We start from the raw sequence: 18,855 nt of genomic DNA on the forward strand, positions 1-18,855 counted from the left end.
TCAAATGTCTTTTCACCCAAATGTGCATCAATGATAATCCTTGTCTGAACGAATTTTTATTACATTGGTGGTTGCAAAGTGACACTTTTAAAAATTCTGTCATTCCTTCTACATTTACTAGCTGGCACTATTTTGTTAAAGAAAAACTCCCCCTCTTTCTTTTTGAATATCACTCTTCATGGATTCTTCTTTATATTAACTATGTTGTAACTTATTGTTATTATTCTTTTGAATGATGGAATTGTCCAGATTTGACCAATGCTATCTGTTATTTTTTAACCCCACAATCCAGGTTAAACTATTTTTAATGCCCAGAGTAATTTATATTTCCCACTCCCAACAGGAATTGAGAAAGGGCCTCCAGAAGTTGGGGACTTACTCAGACTCTTCTTAGAAGTCTACCTTCTTCCTGTGTACTTTCAGCCCAAAGTGAGACTTTTGAGTTGGGAAGAGATACTTCTGAATTAAACTACTGATCAGTGTCACCCAATTCTAATCCCAACCACCTTTATTCTAGGCATACCATACTCACTGCTATGCTTACCCTTCGGTTGGGCACCTTTGTCCTCCTTCCTATTGGCCTTCTGGTTCCTACCCAACTGTCCATCCATAAGCTTCAATAACACCTTTTTGCCCACCCCTGTGGTAGTGTTGGCCTGCTTCCTTTACCTACTCAAGTAACCTCTTTACCACTAATTTATTGTTCTTTGTTTTCATCTATAGGATCTTACCTAGCCATATGGCCTGCTGCCTCTGCCAATTTAAAAACAGCATTGAGGCTGTCTGCAAGACAGTCAAGCTGCATTGCAACAGTGCATGTCTGACAAACACCATACATTGTCGTGAGTCCAAATTGCCTGGAGATCAATTATTACATTATTTTAAGTATTTGTTTTTAAACTTTTTATTTATAATGATAAAATTTTAAGCTAATGATATAATTGCTTTATTTTTATTTACTCATTCAGAGTTAAACTCCCTCAATTTCTGAACTATTCCCTTGCTGAGAGTCAGGTTCTCAGTTATGATTACAAAATTTAATAACAGAACTGTTCCATATGCACAAAGGACCAAAACAAAGGAATGGGAAGGCTAGGGAGTAACATTAACATCCACACACTGGGTACTGTGCTGTCTGCTTGGTGCTTTGCCCCCAGTGATAATTTCTTCATACAGTGCAATGTAGTTTGTAAGCTGGTTTTTTTTTTTTTTGAGACGGAGTCTCGCTTTGTCACCCAGGCTGGAGTGCAGTGGCCGGATCTCAGCTCGCTGCAAGCTCCGCCTCCCAGGTCCACGCCATTCTCCCGCTTCAGCCTCCCGAGTAGCTGGGACTACAGGCGCCCGCCACCACGCCCGGCTAGTTTTTTGTATCCTTTAGTAGAAACGGGGTTTCACCCGGTTAGCCAGAATGGTCTCAATCTCCCAACCTCGTGATCCGCCCGTCTTGGCCTCTCAAAGTGCTGGGATTACAGGCTTGAGCCACCGCGCCCGGCCCTGTAAGGTGGTTTTATATCCATGAGGTCTCGAGTACTCTCGGCCTTGTAGGACAGATGTAGGTCCGGTTTTGGTTTTTGTTTTTATAGTTTTATAAGAATACAAGTGATGCTGTTTTATTTGAAGCCTGAGAGCTTCTGGTTCCATAACCAGAAATTGCTGCCTGGCTCTTCTAATGGAATGGAGGGCTTTTCCATGCTTAGACCATCCAATGCTGAACTTGCTCTGAATTCAAACCTTTCTCTTCACAGAACAAATGCTCAAGTGCTTTCAGGAGTTTTTCTGTAGATTAGGTTTATTAGCACCAAATTCATGACTTCTAAAATGTGACGGCTTTCATGTCCAGATAGCTTGAATACAGGTATCTACCAGTGATACGGGGTGGATAGTTAATAATGCTTGGCTACACAAAGTCAGTGGTGCTTATTTTTAAAAACTTTTTTTTTTAAACCAATTATTCCCTTCTCCTGAAGAGGTGGGCAGAAAAGCATTGGTAATCTCCTTTTACAAATGAGGAAAAACAAGATCAGAGGTGCTAAGTGCTGTAGCCTAGTGCCAGGTCTTCTGTCCCCAATTCTGGGTTCTCCCCAAGCCCATGTTTCTCCTTTCTTACAATCTTTACTTCTTCCTCTGACCCTCAGCACCACCCAAAATACTTTTAATTCTGGAAAAGAAAGCCAGCTGCACACGGGCACACTTGACCTTCATGCAGTCAGAAGCTTTGGATGGTTCCCCATCCAGAATATTAGAGATAAAATGAAAGCAAAGTAGGCAACTGATAAAAGTTGCTTTTTCCCTTCTGCATTATAGGATCTCAAGTAATGTTTATCCAGAAACTGCTGTCATACCATAGATTCATTGTACATTCAACAACATAGTCATATAATCTGGCAAATTAAAAATCCCTTAACCTACCCCCTGAATCACTGCCCAAATTTAAGAACTAGGGTGGACACAGTTTTTTTTCCCATGTCCCATTTTCTGTGATGGGGCTACAGTGTGTGGGAGCAAAGAATGGGGTGGGTGGGTGGAGCACGTGCCAGATGAGGATCTATCAGCAGTGGGAGGGGCTCTCCACTTTAGCATCTCCACCCTGCTCCTCTCAGAGGACCGCCTTTCACTGCATTCAGCTGTGATGGTAGCAAGAACACAGGCACACCGAGGACAAGGAGAGAGGGAGCCTTGTACTCTCTCTGCATGTGAGGCAGGACAGCACAGGGTACGGAGCAGTCTGCAGAGAGGCCAGCTCATCAGGGAAGCAGTTGTCTTCCATCTTGGGCTTAGACTGAGCATTTTTAACTGGCCCTTGTGGATCAATGGAATAATCCTAAGCAGACTTACTCTATGTCACACTATGGAATGTTCCAAGTAGGTGGCCATGTTTTCAAAAGATGTCTTTTCTCCTTTTGTTGTTGCCATTTTGTAGGTTTAGGATTGGGTGTGTGTTTCTCCTCTCTGAATGGCACTCGAATGTTTGCTGACTCCTACTCCGTGTGACTGGGGCGTACAGCTGTGGACTGATGCATGCCGTCCCGTCATCTTTCATGATCAAAGCAGTCTCTTCTTTTTTCACAGCTGAAGAAGCATCCGTAGGGAATCCAGAAGGAGCGTTCATGAAGGTGTTACAGGCCCGGAAGAAGCACACGAGCACTGAGCTGACTATTGAGCCGGAGGTGCCCTCAGACAGCAGTGACATCAACTTGTCAGGCTTTGGGAGTGAGCAGCTAGACACCAATGACGAGAGTGAAGTTATCAGTGCACTAAGTTACATCTTGCCTTATTTCTCAGTGGTAAATGTAGATGTGAAATCAATGTTGTTACCGTTCATTAAACAGCTTTCTTCAAATGTGCAAGATGGAGATAGGCCCCTGGGTATTTTGAAAAACAATATAAAGAGCCCCTCTCTTCAACCTGCATCGGACAACTCAACTTACGAAATTTATGAAAATAAATTGAGAAAGCTGTACTTGCTGGAAAATATGTTAGATGCAGAAATACAGGAAAAAATCGATGAAGTTAAAAGGGAAGAAAAAACTGCCATGCTTATGCAGACCAGCCTTCTAGGTAACAAATTTAAACGCCAAATATTTGAAAAGAAATTAGAAACTGTCCCACCACAGGAAAACAGCCTGGCAAAGATTCAAAGTGTAGGCAACAACCTGCAGAGAGTGAACAGAGTCCTCACGGGCCCAAGGAGCATCCAGAAAAGGCACTTCAAAGAGGTGGGAAAGCAGAGCACCAGGAGGGAAGAGGGTGCGCAGGCATTTGTGGAGAGCGCTGCCCAAGAAAAAAGGCTCGGGAGCCCGGTCTCAAGGGAGCTGGAACAGCCTCACACAGAGCAGGGGCGTGAGAAGTTAGTGGGAAACACCGTCTACACCAAGCCTTCGTTCACCCAAGAGCTTAACGCAGCAGTGTCTTCTGTGCTGAAACCCTTCTCCATGGGCGAGCCTTCTGCCTCCACCCCTGCAAAAGCCCTACCTGAGGTCAGAGACAGATCGAAAGACTTAACCCACGCCATTTTCATTTTAGAAAACGCAAAGGCTAGAGTTAAAAGTATGAAGGCTGCCAAACCAATCGTACATTCCCGAAAAAAATACCGCTATCATAAAACTCGCTCCCGCGTGGCCCACAGAACACTCAAGGCCAAAAAGAGTCAAAAGTTCAGAAAGAAAAGTTACCTCGATAGACTGATGCTCGCAAACAGGCCGCCATTCTCTGCAGTGAACAGCCTCATAAATTCCCCTTCACAAGGGGCTTTTTCATCATTAGGAGACCCAAGTCCTCAGGAAAATCCTTTTCTGGAAGGATTTGCTCCTTCAGAACGTTTTACAGAAAACACTAATGTAAAAGACACAACTGCAAGAAATGCCTTTGAAGAAAACATTTCTATGGAAAACACTACTATGCCGGAAGGCACCATCTCTGAAAACACAACCTACAATCCTCCTCCTGAGGCAGATTCCGCTGGGACTGCGTTCAACTTAGGGCCAGCTGTTAAACGAACTAATCAGACACAATGGGAATACAACAACATGGGCACTGACCTGTCCTCCGAGCCCAAAAGCTTCAATTACCCGTTGCTCTCGTCTCCAGGTGATCAGTTTGAAAATCAGCTAACCGAGCAGCTACGTTCCCTCATCCCCAACAACAATGTGAGAAAACTCATTTCTCATGTTATCCGGACCTTGAAGACAGACTGCTCTGACACCCGTGTGCAAGTGACCTGTGCCAAGCTCATCTCCAGGACAGGCCTCCTGATGAAGCTTCTCAGTGAGCAGCAGGAAGTAAAGGCGTCCAAGGCTGAATGGGATACGGAACAATGGAAAACTGAGAACTATATCAATGAGAGCACGGAAGCCCAGAGTGAACAGAAAGAGCAGAGGTTGAGTGAGGTGAGGACCACACAGAAACATGAGACCCAGATTTGTCATCATTTAGTGTATGCCAGGAAAGTGCCCACACAGGAGAACCTGGGACTCCCAGGCCATAGCTTGTCCTGGTCATGTAACTTCGGCCATGACGGTGATCTCCCACTTTGCTCATGTAGAGGGTGAAATAGATTAGTGCACAAGATGAATTGTAGGTGAGGTGGGGTGGCTCACGCCTGTAATCCCAGCACTTTGGGAGACCAGGGTGGGTGGATCACTTGAGGTCAGGAGTTTGAGAGCAGCTTGGCCAACACAGTGAAACCCTGTCTCCACAAAAATTAAAAAATTAGCTGGGGTGATGACAAGTGCCTGTAGTCCCAGCTACTCGGGAGGTTGAGGTGGGAGGATCACCTGAGCCCAGGGAGGTCGAGTCTAGTGAACTGTGTTCGCACCACTGTACTCCAGACTAGGTGACAGAGTGAGACTCTGTCTCAAAAAAATAAAAAAAGAACCTGTAAGCTACTCACCTGAAATACTGGGGTTTTGAATAGTTAGCTCTCTCTTTTTTTTTTTTAATTGTTCTTTTCTTTTTTTTTTTTTTAGCTCACAAAAGAAGTTCCAGGATATGGCTATAACAACAAACTCATCTTGGCATTATTTGTGACCGAAATACTAACGACTTTGATTATAATTTTCTGCCTCATTCAGGTAAGGACAACAATTAATTCAGGTTTTCAGAATGCAGTCTTGTCTTTGTGTGGATTCAGAGCCCACAAACTCAAAACCAAAGCTGCTTTCCCACCTGCTGCTACTTGACATTCTTCAGTCGGTTAAGGCTGACGTACGCTTTGTTCTTTTACTGCAGTGTATATTCCAGGATTTTAAAGGATCCTCGCTTCCAGGAGGTCTCTGTGAATTGAAACCAAGTTAATCCCACTAGACTATTTTAAGAAGTTGATATAATAGCAAAATTTTCCCACCCAAAACGATGTCAACAATTGGATATACTCACCAAGTCACCCCTTACTCTGCCACTAATTTATTTCCTTCTTGCTGAAAGGATGAGAGACGTATAATCTCCACCTCACGGAGTTGTCATCACCCTGGAGAGGAAGGAGACAGCCAAAAGAGAGAAGTATTGTCTTGTAGACTTATTAGGTTCACACAGTATCATTCTTTTCCAGTGTGTAAGGCATTGTCTAAATAGGTCCAGTTAAAGCACTACAGAGTAGCCATCTTTTAAAAAAGTTGATGGCCACATTTTTAAGTTCACAGGGGACGGGGAGCATTTCATACTCCAGGCCTCCTGAGCCTAGGCCCTCTGTGAGATGTGTCACCATTTCTTGGAGACCATGTGAGACATTCCCCCTCGGATCAGAGATGCTCAACCTGCATTAAAATGTCTAAAGCCTACATCTGGCTACTCTGGGGCGAGTCCTGTTCACAGTGCCCATTCCTGGAGCTTGCCTCTGTTTGCCTTTTGTTCGATTACATGATCCCCAAGAGGCCACTGCTAGCATATTGGAAGAGTGATTTAATAAACTGGCAACCTTGACACTATGCTACCAATCCAACCTTACTTGCCTCATTTACCATTTCCATTATTGTGGCAGCCCTCCATTCCAGCCAGAGCAGCCCCTCACCATACCCCAGTCACACCATCCGCATTTCTGCTTTTGTGCGTTTGTCCATCTAAAATGCCCTTATTTCACTCTGCCTGTGGGAATCCTATGAATCTCTCAAAAGCCAACTCAGGTTCATCTTCTTGACACCTTCCCTGAATATTCCAGCCCTCCTGAGCCTAGTCCCTTTGTGAGATTTGTCACCATTTCTTGGACACCACATGAGAGACTTCAGAGGCTGAAGTGGGAGGATTGCTTGAGCCTGGGAGGTTGAGGATGCAGTGATCTGTGGTCATACCACTGCACTCTAGCCTGGGCAACAGCGAGACCCTGTCTCACAAACAGCTGCCACCAAAAACTATCTTGGGATTTGAACAGGATTACATTAAATTTGTAGATTAATTTGAGAATTGACATCTGTACGACATTCTAGGAACGTGCTATCTCACGTCCTGTATTCATTTCTTGTTAATGTCTTTCAGAAGAACTTTAGTGTTTCCATATATAGATCTTACACATCTTTTGTTAGATAAAAGATCTTTGCAGTTTTGTTTCTAAATACTTCATACATTTGTATTGCCATTGTAAATGGGATCTTTCCTATTGAATTCTTATTACTTCCAGTAAAATCTTAGTTGATTCTCTTAGGCTTCTTTAGCTAATAACATTTATCATCTAATATGCAAATAATGATAGTTTTGTCTGTTCCTTTCCAATACTTCTACTCTTTCCTTCCTTTCCCCTTTCCTTTTTCCTTTCTTTTCCTTTTTTTTTTTTTTCCCCCCTTCTTAGGGCCTTGTTGTCACCCTGGCTGGACAGCAATGGTGTGCTCTATCTCACTGTAACCTCAATCTCCTGTGCTTAAGGGATCCTCCTGCCTCAGCTTCCTGAGTGGCTAGGACTACAGGCAGGCAGCTAATTTAAACAATTTGTTTGTAGAGAGAAGGTCTTGCTATGTTGCCCAGGCTGGTTTTCCTGCCACTTCAGAGGAAGGACTGAAGTTTTCTTTTTCTCCTACTTTTAAGAGTTTTTATTAGGAATTATCTGTTGAATGTTATCTAAAACAGTCAATAAAATGTATTAAGTGCTAGCTGCCTGCAAGACCCTAAGTTAGATACAGTCAGCCTCTTCATCAGCATGTCTACATCTTCAGATTCAACTAGATGAGGCTGAATATCTGAAGGAAAAAAAAAATACAAATAGAAACTACAATATAACAGCTGTCACCGCTGTCCAATATCTACACATTTTATTAGTGATGACTTAAAGTACATGGGGCAAGGCATGGTGGATCACACTTATAATCCCAGCACATTGGGAGGCCAACCTGGGCAGCATAGTGAGACCTTGTCTTTCCAAAAAAAAAAAAAAAAAAAAATAGGTTTGGTGATATACATCTGTAGTCCCAGCCACTCAAGAGGCTGAGGTGTGCGGATCACTGGAGTCCAGGAGGTTGAGGCTGCAGCGAGCTGTGATTGTGACACTGCACTCCAGCCTGAGCAACAGAGGGCAATCCTGTCGCTAAGTAAATATGGGGGGATGTGTGTTGGTTATATGCAAATACTGCACCATTATATGTAAGGGATTGAGCATCCACAGATTCTGGTATGGTGTGGGGGCGGTATCCTAGAACCAGTCCCCCGCAAGATAGCAAGGATGACTGAACTGTGGAAGAATCAAAGCTCTGTTAAACAGCATACAATTCCTGTCTTCAAACAAGTTATCTCCTCAGGTAGATGAGATTTATAATGAATAAAAGGAATGAATACAGATTTGGAGATGGTTGTTGTGATGGATAATCTTAATTGCATTTTCTTCCAAAACAGATTTATTCTCACCGAAGGTCATCACAAGAAGATGAAGAAGGAGTCTCAAGGTAAATATTAGTCTGGTAATTTTTTTTTTTTTCTTTTGAGACGGAGTTTCCCTCTTGTTGCCAGGCTGGAGTGCAGTGGCGCGATCTCAGCTCACCACAACCTCCACTTCCCAGGTTCAAGCGATTCTCCTGCCTCAGCCTCCCGAGTAGCTGGGATTACAGGCATGCGCCGTCACTAGTCTTGTGATTTTAATTAGAATTTTAGAATTAGAGGAGAGCTTAGAACTCTGCCCTCATTTTTCAGTGAGGAAACTGCCCAAGACAGGACAAATACTTAGTTACCCTCATGCTTAGCCTGGCTCCAGTGAAATTAGCTCCCCAGCCAAAAGCTGAGCTGGATGGAACTAACAAGGACACATCTGTTGTCCCCAGCCCTGTGGGGAGGGACAGGAAGGGGAAAGGTTTTGGTGCCTGTTCCTGCTGACGGTGGGCATCAGGCCAGGCCAGGGTCTTCTTGGAGGCTCTGGGGAAGGGGTAAGGAAGGCCACCGGGTGTGGGAGTGAGGGCACTCGTCTCCTTCAAAGCTGATGGAAGGTAGAATATGTGAGTCCTTCCTCGAAAGTGGCAGGAAACACTACTTTCTCTTTTTTATTTATTTCTTTTTTTTTTTTTGCCTGGATCCTAGAAGTGAGGAAACACTATTTTCTCATCTTACTGATTTTTGGGCCCCACTCTATTCCTTTTATGCAAACCTCACAGAATTTTAACTAGAAAGGCCAGGCAGGATGGCTCACACCTGTAATCCCAGCAGTTTGGGAGGCCGAGGTGGATCACTTGAGGTTAGGAGTTCGAGACCAGCCTCATCAACATGGTGAAACCCCATCTCTACTAGTCTCCACTGAAAATACAAATTAGCTGGGTGTGGTGGCGCAGACCTGTAATCCCAGCTACTCAGGAGGCTGAGGCAGGAGAATTGCTTGAACCCAGGAGGCGGAGGTTGCAGTGAGCCAAGATCGCACCATTGCACCCAGCCTGGGGAACAAGGGCAAAACTGTCTCAAGCAAAAAAACAAAAAAAAGGAATTTTAACTACGAGAGACCTTAGACAGTATTTCGTCATATTATGACAGGAAAACTGAGAAAGAAAAAGGGAGAGCTGCCCCATGGTCACACAATGCACTCTGGCTTTTCCTATTTTATTCAGATTCAAAAAGAATATGTTGTCCTTTAAACTGATTTCACAGCTCACTCACTCACCAGCGACAGCCAGCCATATGAAGACTGTGAGATAGATAACTTGGCTACCTGCACTCAGGCATTTGCTTGAGGTGATCAACTTATAGAATAAAGTATCTAGAAAGAAAAGAACCACTTCATCTCCCACCCCCCATCAAACGATGCCTGTGAGACTAAGTCTGAAGGGGACTGATATAAAATGCTTCTGCCCAGCATGGCTGTGCAGTTTATTCACTGCACAAGGGCACTTGGCCAAGGGGGTGACTGGGACTGAACATCCTGCCGATGCTCCATGCTGAGCCGCATACAAAGTCCTCCCAGTATATTGTGGGGCCCTTCTGAACAGACATGGAGAGTTTCTGAAAGTCCCACATACATGGGATTATTTTCAGGACCCCAGGTATATGGTCTGCGGTGGTTCTTCTCACTGTGATTATGGACTGAGGTACTCATTTAGTCCTAATAAGACCAGAGAAGTACATTGTGAGAGACGTGGGAAATGGCAGCATCACTCACTATCTTGTGCATGTGTCTCCCCAGGGGCATTTTCAGATTTCTGCCATGTAGGAGATGCTGTTCGCCAAGTGAGACTCAGGTACTTTGGAGGATTCATTGCTCTGGCCAGGGAAAGCACAGGACATGCAAAATTAATACTTCCCTTTCTATCTTCTAGGATGGAGCTTTCTCATTCAGACAGCCGCTGTGGCTTAAAGATATGTACAAACCTCTCAGTGCCACAAGAGTAAATAACCAGGCAGAGAAGCTGCACAAGAAGTCATCTAATGAGGAGGAGATCCTCAGCAGGGAACCTGGGTAAATGAGGGGCCCTCACAGTTCCCAACTAAAATGAGGAGGGGGTGAGAAGCTTAATTGCTCCTTTCAAGAATCAAAACCTTGGCATTGTTATTCTTACCCCAGGGACAGCGAAGCCCCAACAGAGATGGGGGAGGAGAGTGAAGCCCAGTCATAGGAGGAGAAAGAGTGACCCCAGCCCGCCTCAGGCCTCCTGCAAAAATACATAGCATAAACAACAAGGGCCATCAGAAAGAAAAGCAGGACTGAAGCCAGCGGTCCACGCATCCACAGAGGCAGCGGGCAGAGGAAGCACAGCGCCGTCGTTCCCTCCCTTGTTTCCCAGTCTTATTAGTCACCCAGACCTGAAAACATATCCTCAGGGGTGGAGATTTTACAATTAAATACTGTTGTTCTCTTGTTCTCGGTGCCCTCTCCCTTGGTTCATCAAGCACCAGTCATAAAATACCACATACTTGACCTCCTGCCCACAGGTGACCTCCCACCTCCTGGCCTCTCTCATAGGATCACTGGGCCTGCCTGCACTGTGGGGCCAAGCCCCGTCTTTTTCCCAAGCCCTCAAGCCCACGCATGAATGTTCATCCAGACTTGGTGGGAGCTTTTCACCCTTACAAGATGGCAAAAGGTTCACTTGGTTTTTTAAAAATTTGTTTTTCTTTTTAAAAATCCCAACCCTTGGATAGCAGGGAGATGCTGGAGGGGTAAGGTCAGGAAGAGTATGTGAGAGCAGTAATTTCCCAAGACTGCCCTCCGCGGGACTGTATTTCAGAAAACACACTGGGTGGGGCTACCTCTCCATTCACATGTACTGCCCCAGCCTCTCCCCATCCCCCACTGATGCACATCCATAGCCGCACTGTTCCACAATGGCAGTAGAATGCTGCAGAAGGCGCAAGGATTCCTCCAGTCCACCTTCAAAGAAAAAGTCACCAATCACCTTTGGTAGGTTAGGGAACATTAAACACATTAGTGAGCAGAAGAAAATCTGAATGAACAGGAATTGGTAATCTACCTAACTGAACACAGATGAACTCAGGCGGTTGGTAACAGGAGGTAAAGAACGGCGCTAACTGCAGAACAGCTGCCCCCCACCTTCCCAGGAGCAGTGTGACTGGGAAGCAGCCCCGTGTGCGTGCTGGTAGGGGTTCTAAGCAAAGTGAGCCACCCATCAGTTCCAATGAGTTTGCTGATGCTGGACAAAAGACACCTGTTGTCTAGCTGCCTGCCCCAGTTATCTCCCAAAGTTCGTTACTGAGAATGAAAAGCATCTTTCTCTGTGTAGTGACTTCAGTGGGCCAACAAATATTTGAGTTTAAAGCACAAGACTAAATAGTCACAGGCAGAGCAGCAGCTAACAGTTACAATTTGCTTACTTGATGCTAAACCCTGGGTTAGGCATTTTACAGTCATATCAATTAGCCCAGCAATTCATGGAAGAATAGTTTTTAAATCACCTGACACTTGGGGAGGCCGAGGTGGTCGGTCGGATCACAAGGTCAGGAGATGGAGACCATCCTGGCTAACACGGTGAAACCCTGTCTCTACTAAAAATACAAAAAAAACTTAGCCGGGCATGGTGGCGGGAGCCTGTAGTCCCAGCTACTCGGGAGGCTGAGGCAGGAGAATGGCGTGAACCCGGGAGGTAGAGCTTGCAGTGAGCCAAGATCACGCCACTGCACTTCCAGCCTGGGCAACACAGCGAGACTGTCTCAAAAAAAAAAAAAAAAAAAATCATCATCTGACAGGCCGGGTGCAGTGGCTCATGCCTGTAATCCCAGCACTTTGGGAGGCTGAGGCAGGTGAACTACCTGAGGTCAGGGGTTCAACACCACCCTGGACAACATGGAAAAACCCTGTCTCTACTAAAAAAATATAAAAATTAGCTGGAGGTGGTGATGCACGCCTGTAATCCCAGTTACTCAGGAAGCTGAGGGAGGGAGAATTGCTTGAATCTGGGAGGCAGAGGTTGCAGTGAGCTCAGATTGGGCCACTGCACACCAGCCTGGGTAACAGAGCGAGAGTCCATCTCAAAAAAAAAAAAAAAAAAAGCTAAGACTAGAGATCCTTGCAGTGCTGGGCTCCCGAAGTCTAGATTCCAAGCACTTCCAGGTTCCTATTTTGGCATATTTACATAATTTCACACTTTGATGCTTATAATTTTTTTATATAACCAAAAAAATTTATGAATCTCAAATGTATTTTTTTTTTTTTTTCAGAGAGGGTCTTGATCTGTCACCCAGGCTGGACTGTAGTGGTGCATTCATAGCTCACTGCAGCCTCAAGCTCTTGGGCTCAAAAGATCCTACCTCAGCCTCCAGAGTAGCTGGGGGTCTACAGGCGTGTACCACCATGCCAGCTACAATTCTTATTATTCCCAAATGCTACCCCACCATATTTCTAAAGACTCCCAAAATAAGATTCTACCTTGCCCGCAGTTTGTCCTCAATTGAGCAGTTTTGTGTAAGTCCAGAGTTTCTGCTGGGCCAGCCTGTGCATAAACTGTCTCTCCCAGGCTGGTGCCCATCCCTGCCTGTAGCCTGGGAGGGGGAGGGGCGCCCAGGGTCTCGTGGAACAAAACATGACTGCCTGGGCTACCTCTGTCTCCATCTCACTGATGGCAAATCACAGCTCAGTCAGCCAGGTCTTAAGTGAGACCTGAGTGCAAGAGAGAGGTAGACACAAGGCCAGCAGCTACTAAATGAACTAAAATTCTGATTCCAATGAAACCTGCCAGAGAAATAAAGCATTTTTAAAAGATGATGAAATAAGGCGGTATCTGATTAGAGCAAACATGATGCAGACAGGAAATGCAGCGGTTCAGAGGAGGGAAGGTCAGGCCACCTGGGGAGAGTCCATGAAAAAGATGGAACGTGCCAGACGCTGTGCCTGGTGCTGGGAAAGAGTTGACTAGGACAGCATCCCTTTCCTCAAAGGGCTCCTAGACTCGGGGGAGGGCCGGACATCTGAATACATCCTGAGGAGACAGTGTGGGACGGCACGGTGGCAGTGGAGCCAGCCCTGGTTCTGTTCTTGGTCGGCTGGAAAGGAGTAGATGTAAGGGATGGCTTAGAAGAAGGGAAGTGGAAGAAAAGTTTTCTGAGCTGACAAGAGGAAGGAAAGGCCTTCTAGACAGGACACTACCAAGGCAGAGAAGCCCTAAGCAGAGTGAACACCAGACTCCACAGGTTAAGGGCTCAGTCACACAGGACCGCCCCCACATCAGACCCCAGGTGCAAGGCCAAGCATCACCTATGCATCTGACCAGCTGGCTATAAACTGGAGGTCCCAACAGCTCCCTCCTCAGGTTTGAACATTTGCTAGAACAGCTCACAGAACCCAGGAAAACAGTTTACTTACTATTGCTGATTTATTACAAAGGATATTTTAAAGGATACGAATGAACAGCCAGATGAAGAGATACACAGGGTGAGGTCTGGAAAGGTCCTTGTGGAGTTGGGGTGCACCACCCTCCCGGCACATGGATGCGTTCGCCAACCCGGAAGCTCTCCAAGGCCTGTCTTTTAAGGATTATTCTGGACGCTTTGTCATGCAGGCATGATTGAGCTCCAGCTCCATTCCCTACCTCAGAGGCTGGGAAATGGGGCTGAAAGCACAAAGCTTCCACCCATAGTTAGGTCTTTCTGGTGACCAGACCCAAATAAAGAGCCCACCAAGAGTCACCTCATGAGAACAAAGGACGCTCCCATCACTCAGAAAATTCCAAGGGATTTAGGAGCTCTGTGTCAGGAACCAGGTTCAAGGACCAAATGTTAGAATAAAGGATGTGCAACCATAAAAAACAGCGAGATCATGTCTTTCGCAGGAACACGGATGGAGCTGGAGGCCATTATCCTCAGCAAACTAAGACAGGAACAGAAAACCAAACACTGCATGTTCTTACAAGTAGGAGCAAAATGATGAGAACTCAGATACAAAGAAGGGACCAACACACACTAGGCCGTACCTGAGGGTGGAGGGTGGGAGGAGGGAGAGGAGCAGAAAAAACTATTGGGGACTAGGCTTAGTAGCTGGGTGACGAAATAACGTGTACAATAAACTGCTGTGACACAATTTTACCTATATAACGAACGTGCACATGTGTCCCCATAACCTAAAAGTTTTTTTTTTTTTTAAAGAAAAAAAACCCTGGGAGAAAAGAAAAATGATACATTTTTTTAAAAAAAGAAGACAATGCTCCTAGCACCCCCATCATTCAGGAATTTCCAAGGGTTTTAGGAGCTTTGTGTTAGGAACTGGGGGCAGAGACCATATATATATTTCTTCTTATGTTACACTACCCCAGATAGGAAAACAGAAATTACCCTAGCTATTTCAAACAAAAAAGGGTTGTATATAGGCAATTAGTGCTTATCACTGGAGGGGTTAGAGGTGGTGAAGGTTGGGGAGGAGGAGGTTGCACCCCTGGCTTTCAGGCTGCTTGATCACAGCTGATTTCCAGAGGGTGGAAAATGTCAGGAAACTCGGGAAACCGCTGCTGAGGTCCTTGCAGCCCCACGGTCCCCAGGCTGGTGACTAGTGGGGGAATACGGAGTCCAGCTGACCAGAGCCTGCACATGTGCTGCTATGAGGGAGGAAATGATGACTTCTACCTCCTTTCCACATTCCAAATCCCACGTGACTCCATTTTATTGGCAGCACCCCGCTGGCAAGGGAGCCTTGATGTGTGCTTCCTGGGCTTCCAGCAGCTGCACACAAAGGGGTGAGATTGTCACGAGCAGCCACCAGTCTGCATCACACCTCCACATCCAGGCATGCCGGGGAGCCCCACTTATGCTTGGAGGTGTCCTGGCGCCCTACTCACTTTTGGTAGGCATTTGGGTGTCTGAGGCTTTGCAAAAGAAGAAGGCGGGGAGTCTACAGTGGAGTCACATGGTGGAGTCCTGTCACTCTAGCTGGGCAGCAGGTGACACACAATCATGCCCTGAGTTGATTGGAGAAAGACCTGGGATTGACCCAGAGCTTGTTCTGGAATGTTTTCACTGGAATGAAAGCTGAGCAGTCTGCAGGCCATATAGTATTGGAGGAAACATAGCCCTCATTGAAAAAGGCTGCCAGAGAAAAGGTGTCCACAGGGAAATTCAGGGGTTTTGGTGGTTTGAGTTTTTTTTTTTTCTTTTTGTTTTGAGATGGAATTTCGCTCGTGTTGCCCAGTCTGGAATGCAATGGCATGATCTCAGCTCACTGCATCCTCTGCCTCCTGGGTTCAAGCAATTCTCCTGCCTCAGTTTCCCTAGTAGCTGCGATTATAAGGCATGCACCACCATGCCTGGCTAATTTTTGTATTTTTTTTTTTTGTAAAAACAGAGTTTCACCTTGTTGGCCAGGCTGCTCTTGAACTCCTGACCTCAAGTGTTCCACGCTCACCTTGGCCTCCCAAAGTGCTGGGATTACAGGCATGCACTGAGCACTGACAGGAAATTCAGTTTCTGAAAATATACCTGTGGTTCTCTAGCCTTGAACATCCTTGGATGCTGCTTTAAATGGCTGATCCTCAATGCTTCCCTTCTAACTCACAGGCCCGCTCCCCTACACCAATCTCGCAGAAAAAGGAACCTTTATTATTCATTTTTTTGTTTTGTAGAGACGGGATTACTTTGTTGCCCAGGCTGGGTTTGAATTCCTGGCCTTAAGTGATCCTCCCACTTTGGTCTCCCAAAGCACTGGGATTACAGGCGGGAGTCCCTGCGCCCAGCGAAGCCTATATTAAACCCTTTTATGTTCACTCTGCGGTACTGCAGAGAGGGCAGGGAGGGAGCAGAGGTGACCTGGGGACTTCAGTGGAGGCGTCAGTAACCTAGGGTTGTTTTGATGTGCCTTGGTTATGGTATATGTGGAAGATTTTAGAGCTTGTTATAAAAAGTGATGACCCATGGCTCTCCAGGCTGGGTCTGGGATTGCCTTTGTGGATTACAAGAGGATACTATGCAGCAGTTTTTTAAAAATGAGGCAGACTGGGACAATCTATCTCCAAGATACATAGGCGCTGTTAAGGGGGCAAAGCAAGATGTAGTAGGGCATGTATAGTATGCACTGTGTGCTGTGTGCTATCTGCACAGAACTGTGAGGTCTGATACAGTAGCCACTAGCCACATATGGCAATTAACATAGAAATTTAGGTTGGGCCTGGTGGCTCACGCCTGTAATCCCAGCACTTTGGGAGGCCAAGTGGGAGGAGAGCTTGAGGCCAATAGTTCGAGACCAGCCTGGGCAACATAGTGAAACCCCTTCTCTACAAAAAACGTATTTATTTTTAATTTATTTTTGTTTTTTTGACATGGGTCTCACTGTCATCCAGGCTAGAGTGCAGTGGCGCAGTCTCAGCTTATTACAACCTCTGCCTCCTGGGTTCAAGCGATTCGCATGCCTCAGCCTCCTGAGTAGCTGGGACTACAGGCGCGCACCACTATACCCAGCAAATCCAGGAAATGATCTCAAGAGATCAGTAAGAACCTAGGGGATCATTCTTGAACAAGAAAAATGCCCCCTACCCACAAAGAGACAAAACTAGTTAACCCTCGTATTTTTTTCCCACCTTTCCTTACTCTTCAAGGCTTACCACCTTTCTATCCTGCAAAATCTTTGGTTTTATAGATTCCTTTCATTCCTAAAGCTATCACCACACCAGGTCCCTATCTATCACCACTGGGCAACGCCAACAGCCTCCTTAGCTGCTCTTCCCAACACCGGTCAATCATACTACTTTTCCTCAATAAACTCCCCTCAAACCTTTTTCATCCTGGCATTCTAATGTTTAAGGAACCACGCGGCTCCTTTGTTTGAAAATACAAAAGGAAAAGAAAATTACTTAAAACATTTTAGTTCACAAGAACTTTGATAAATACTCTTTTTCTTGGATATTAAAGTCCCCTACACAGGTATTTACCTAAATAACACTACAAAGTGAGCCTCCTGATAATATGTTTTGGAAAATATGGTTAATAAACTAATTAAAGAAAGGCAAGGCAGCACTAAGGAATACTAACAATTCCCAATTTATGAACAAGTTTCATTTTACAAGTGTATCTGTTATATGATGGTTTAGAACTGGAAGTGATTTCCAGGAGAAAGTTGTTACAATGTTGTTTTTCCATAATGCTGCTCAAATTCTGATCACGTCCAATGAAAAATGGAAAACCTCAACTCAAGTGTCCAAAAAGTATCCTGTGTTCAAAATACCAGCAATATGAGCAGAAAGCTAAGCTGTCATTAAACGTGAGAGGTGGACAGCTAACAAGTCTGGAGTAAGCTAGTTATCGTACTCCAGTGGCAGAGCAGAGCACCACAAAACAGTAACACAAGAATAAGAGCTTCACATCTTGTGTTCCTAACAAAAACAAGCCATACAAACTCAGCTTATCAGAGGTAAAGATAGACCTCCTCCTCAACATTCAAAGTGTAAATTTTTCACTCTGACAATTTACAGCTTAAAACAAGGGACACTCATTGAATATCAGGGACATGTTTAATGTTATACCGTACAGACTGCAGGAAAGAACACAGGACTAAGGCTGTAGAATGATAACTTTCAATACAATGAGGACTTGGTTTCTAATACAGTCACTATCAATAATGAAGAAAATCAAGTGGATTCTAACATTGATGAGTCAATTTATTCCTGTTGCTTGTTTCTGTGCTATTAGTGAAGTAACTGTTTTAACTATGTGTCTGAGTAGGCCACTAGAATGCTTAGAACATTTGACTTTCCTGTGTGCTTTATCCCAGTCCACACAAAAATATGCACTGTATGTACTGTAGTTATCACCTGCGTGGGAATTCTTTTCAACTCATATTTTGCTCCTTGCCTCACAAGTACTCACTACCTAGCTCAAAAGCAGTGTGAAACAAACAGGAAAGATCAGGAGACAGTTCTCACTTTTACTTACTTTACATGATCCTAAACATATAAATTGATCTCTAGAAATAAGAACAATATCTGCTTCACAAAGTTGTGATAGCCATGCAATGATGTAATCCTAACTGCAACCTAACGTGTATATTAGATAAGAATAACAATCTATTTAGTCATTTTAACCATGGATTTAAATTCCATACCAAAAAGGTATGAAAAAGGAAGAAAAATAGAATAACAAGATTCAAGAAAAACCTCTCAGAGACAAATTCAGAAAACAGAAGTGTTTTCAGTTACCAACAAGCCATATTCTGAGAGTTTCTTGAGCTTCGAACTTTATAGTCATCTAAAAGTTCCACTCTAAACAGAAAAATCAATGTAGTCTATTAGAATAGACATTGCGTTATCAGTGACATTACCTCCAAATTTAAAAAGATGGAGGTAATAAAGCACAAGGAGGAAAAAAGAAGAGAACCGAATTGTCCAGAGTTAAATATCCCACAATTTAGTTGTAACGTAAAACCTAGGAAAAAACTTGGATACACGCTTTGTCTTCACCCACTTTCATCTGTCACATGAAGTAGGTTGTGTCAGCTTTCTACAGATATCTGTAGTAATGTGGAACAAATGTACCAGA

At 44.8% G+C, this 18,855-nt stretch overlaps 1 protein-coding gene across 10 annotated transcripts in view; it reads left to right on the forward strand.

Annotated features, from left to right (window-relative positions):
- Positions 1–10,750, forward strand: part of LOC114676027 (leucine-rich repeat-containing protein 37A3-like) — a 62,824-nt gene extending 52,074 nt beyond the window's left edge. For 6 of the 10 annotated variants that reach the window (XM_077972199.1, XM_077972192.1, XM_077972194.1 and 3 more), the window contains 7 exons: positions 724–842; positions 3,070–4,886; positions 5,466–5,570; positions 8,311–8,360; positions 10,076–10,130; positions 10,209–10,348; positions 10,454–10,750. In XM_077972199.1, the coding sequence (XP_077828325.1) occupies positions 724–842; positions 3,070–4,886; positions 5,466–5,570; positions 8,311–8,360; positions 10,076–10,130; positions 10,209–10,348; positions 10,454–10,505 (2,338 nt within the window). In that variant the 3' untranslated portion in view covers positions 10,506–10,750. The remainder of the gene's footprint in view (positions 1–723; positions 843–3,069; positions 4,887–5,465; positions 5,571–8,310; positions 8,361–10,075; positions 10,131–10,208; positions 10,349–10,453) is intronic. The other 4 variants (XM_077972200.1, XM_077972198.1, XM_077972197.1 and 1 more) reach the window with 3 other exon arrangements.
- Positions 10,751–18,855: the final 8,105 nt, after the last annotated feature.

Source organism: Macaca mulatta, chromosome 16 (assembly GCF_049350105.2).
Source record: "Macaca mulatta isolate MMU2019108-1 chromosome 16, T2T-MMU8v2.0, whole genome shotgun sequence".
Classification (NCBI taxonomy): domain Eukaryota; kingdom Metazoa; phylum Chordata; class Mammalia; order Primates; family Cercopithecidae; genus Macaca; species Macaca mulatta.